The 3520-nt window shown below is 60.4% G+C and overlaps 1 protein-coding gene across 1 annotated transcript in view; it reads left to right on the top strand.

Annotated features, from left to right (window-relative positions):
* NAPSA (napsin A aspartic peptidase) overlaps positions 1-3520 on the top strand; it is an 8284-nt gene that overhangs the window by 1281 nt on the left and 3483 nt on the right. Inside the window, exons 3-8 of the mRNA XM_027860899.1 lie at positions 58-181; positions 830-948; positions 1267-1466; positions 2000-2122; positions 2370-2514; positions 3154-3392. Of these exons, the coding sequence (XP_027716700.1) occupies positions 58-181; positions 830-948; positions 1267-1466; positions 2000-2122; positions 2370-2514; positions 3154-3392 (950 nt within the window). The remainder of the gene's footprint in view (positions 1-57; positions 182-829; positions 949-1266; positions 1467-1999; positions 2123-2369; positions 2515-3153; positions 3393-3520) is intronic.

The raw sequence follows: 3520 nt of genomic DNA on the forward strand, positions 1-3520 counted from the left end.
TCTCTCTCTCTCTCTCTCTCTCTCTCTCTCTCTCTCTCTCTCTCTCTCTCCAAGCAGGCTCAGTATTACGGGGAGATAGGACTGGGGACACCCCCCCAGAACTTCTCTGTCATCTTTGACACCGGCTCCTCCAACCTCTGGGTCCCGTCTCGCCGCTGTAACTTCTTCAGCCTGGGCTGCTGTGAGAAGGCGGGAAGTGGGAGGGTGAGGGGAAGCGGGGTGTGGGACGTCTCCGTAGGAGAAAAAAGCCTGGCCATGCCCCGTGCTGCGCGGCAGGCAGAGTCCCTTCCCTTCCCTTGTCTCCTCAGTCAAATAAGGGTGTGTGCTGTGTGACCTTGGAAAAGTCCCCTTCCTGGGCCTGGGCCTGTCAGATCAGGGATGTAGACCCCAAGACTGCTGGTGACTTCTCCTCTCTGGGCCTCAGTCTCCCTAAATCATGGCTTCTCCAGCCAGGAAAAGATGGTAGAGGTCATCGATTCCAACCTGAGCCCGGATGGGAAGCCTTTCCCCCTGGATGAGGATGATTGGCATTCCATGGTGGGCACTCCTTCCCAGTGTCTGCTCTCTGGGGCCCAGCAGGATAGGTCTGCTGCCTCTTTCTGGGGACGGTCTGTCCTTCAGGGAAGCCATCATCCCCTCCATGATCTTCTTTGACTGTCGACGAATGTTCCCGGTCAAGCCGCAGTTTCCTCCTCCGTCAGTTGGGAGGGCCGGGCTGGGCCGGCCCTTCTGGCTCTGGGAGCCGAATGCCAGGGCCAGGGCCAAGGGAATGGGGTGAGGGACGTCACAGCAGCTCCCCTTATCACCCTCACATCCCTTCATGGCCCAGGGTTCCATCATCGATATGACCCCAAGGCTTCCAGCTCCTTCCGACCTAATGGGACCCAATTTTCCATCCGCTACGGGGCGGGGCGACTAGATGGCATTTTGAGTGAGGACGTGCTGACTGTGAGTCAAGTCAACCATCACTTATTGGCTTTGGGGCTGGGTTCAGACCCTGAATGTCTTCACTAGCTACAAGGCCTTGGCCTCTGCCTCAGGCTCCTCATTTATAAAATGCGGATATCTACTATAGAACCTCCCTTTTAGGGCTGAGGCGAGGCTTGCATGACAGCAGGCACAAAACCTCGGGTCGGTGCCTCGGGAAATGAATGCTTAGGGAGGCAGGTGCGCTGCCTGGAGGGAACCGGCTTCTGACTGTTTTCAAGGGGAGGGACTTCCTATGTGACCCTTGGGTTTGCAGCGTGCCCCCTCCTGTCCCCCCAGATTGGAGGCGTTGGGGGGGCCCCTCTGGTTTTTGGGGAGGCCTTATGGGAGCCAAGCCTGGCCTTTGCGCTGGCCCACTTCGACGGAATCCTCGGCTTGGGCTTCCCAACTCTGGCCGTGGCCGGAGTGCAGCCTCCGTTGGACACGCTGATGGCCCTGGGGCTGCTGGACCAGCCCGTCTTCTCCTTCTACCTCAACAGGTGCAGGCCTGGGATGGGAAGCCCAGCCCCGCCCCCACCCATCCCCTCCCCCCACCTTCCCCTCCCGGGTGGGAAGCCTCACGCATCCCCTCCCCATGCTCTCCTCTCAGGAGAGCCCGCCTCGCCGGGTAAATAACCCCCTCCCCTTTCTGAGTCCCCATTTGTTCTATAAAGTGGGGCTGGATGAGATGTTTCCCAAGGTCCTTCCCGGTTCTTCATCCCATGTTGTCAGGGTCCTCATAGACAGAGGCAGTTCAACCCCCTTACTGGGAAACCCTGGAAATCCTGCCGTCCCTTCCTGAGCCTCTACCCTGCCCCTGCCCCTGGGGACCTGGTGATCCTCCCCCAACCTGGCACAGAGCCATGGTTGAGAGGCAGGAGAGCTGGGTTCAAATACTGATTCCCAGATTAATTAGCTGGGTCAGCAAAGGCTGGTTACTTTCACCTTCAGATCCCCCTCTGTGAATGAGGGGGAGGGACTGAGGGATCTTTCAGGTCCCTCGGGCTCTAGAAACTCCGTTCTTGCCACGCAGGGACCCTGAAGCAGTCCCGGGTGGAGAAGTGATTCTAGGAGGCTCAGATCCATCTCTCTATATCCCCCCCCTCATCTTCCTGCCCGTCACCCGGCCAGCCTACTGGCAGATCCATGTGGACCGGTGAGGGGCTTAAATGCCTAGCTCTTTAAGGGGGACGAGGCTGGAGGGGGAGGGGGCCTGAACAGCGCCGAAGGGCTGGGACCCGATTGCCTGTGTACTTGACTCCCTCGGAGTCTCTAAGGAAGGATGCCTAGGTCAGTGGCGGGGGGAGGAGCTGGAGGGACAGGTGCCTGGGTCAGTCAGTGAGGGGTGGCGCGGGAGGGGCAGGTGTCAGGGTAAGGAGCTCATGCCCTATCTTTCTCCCCAGTGTGACTGTGGGCCACTCCCTGATTCTGTGTCCTGACGGCTGTGCTGCTATTCTGGACACGGGCACTTCCCTCATCACGGGGCCCTCCAAGGAGATCGGGGCGCTGCACAAACTCATTGGCGGCTTCCCGCTGCTGGCTGGGGAGGTGAGAGAAGGTTGGGAAGGGGAGAAGCTAGGGGCCCAGATCTCTGGGACTCAGGGTGGAGGGTGAGGGGATAGGGCTGGGATCGTTTTTCCAACTGACATTTACTCATCCTGACTTCTGTAAGAAGGGGCCTAACCCACATTCGGACCTTTGGGTCAGGGATGATCCTCAGCGTCCCCTCCAGGGTCTGGAGTGCTGCACCGCGCCCTGAGAAGGCACAGAGAGTCTGAGTCAGGCTCTTGTGCTAGGAGCTGAGACGGGACTGCAAAGAAGGAAAGCCCCACCGTGAGGGGCATTGAGGAGGGAGACAGGCAGAAGCCCTGGGTGCTCTGTTGGCCGCTGAGCAGAGACCGAAGGAAGGGCAGGGTGGGCAGTGGGCCCAGGGCCGTCGGAAGTGATGATGGAGTCCTGGGGATTGAACCAAACAGGTGTATGGGGGTGGGAGGAGGGGAAATGCCCTCAGGCAGTTGCTGTGAGCTCCAATAGAAGCTTGGATCTAAAGGACTTTGCAATGGAGAACCATAGATGGAAGTCAGCTTTAAGCAGCAGAGCTTGGGGGTGGGGGTGGGGGTGGGGTGCCCTGGATGCCAGGAACCAGCTGCTAGGAGGGGACTGGAGAACAGCCTTTCTTTCCCGCAGAGGCCCCACAGAGCCTGCTGTAAACTGGTCGTTATGGGGAGCCCAGGGCAGACTCAGAGACCCGTGGGCGAGAGGAGGCTGGAGAAGGCCCAGCCGAGGCGGGGGTGGGGGGGGATTGCGCTGAGTCGGGCCCCCAGGAGGGGCGTGGAAGAAGGGGAGCGGAGGATTCTGGGGGGGGCAATGGAGGGGGGAATGGGGAGGGGCCCCCCCCGGACCCGGCAGAATGGCCTTTTGGGCCCGCCCGTTCCCCCCCCCCCCCACAGTATCTGATCCCCTGTGACCGACTCCCGGTCCTCCCCCCTCCCCCACAGTATCTGATCCCCTGTGACCGGCTCCCGGTCCTCCCCCCCACAGTATCTGATCCCCT

The sequence above is a fragment of the Vombatus ursinus genome, unplaced genomic scaffold (genome assembly GCF_900497805.2).
Source record: "Vombatus ursinus unplaced genomic scaffold, bare-nosed wombat genome assembly UNPS02014308.1, whole genome shotgun sequence".
NCBI classification, from domain to species: domain Eukaryota; kingdom Metazoa; phylum Chordata; class Mammalia; order Diprotodontia; family Vombatidae; genus Vombatus; species Vombatus ursinus.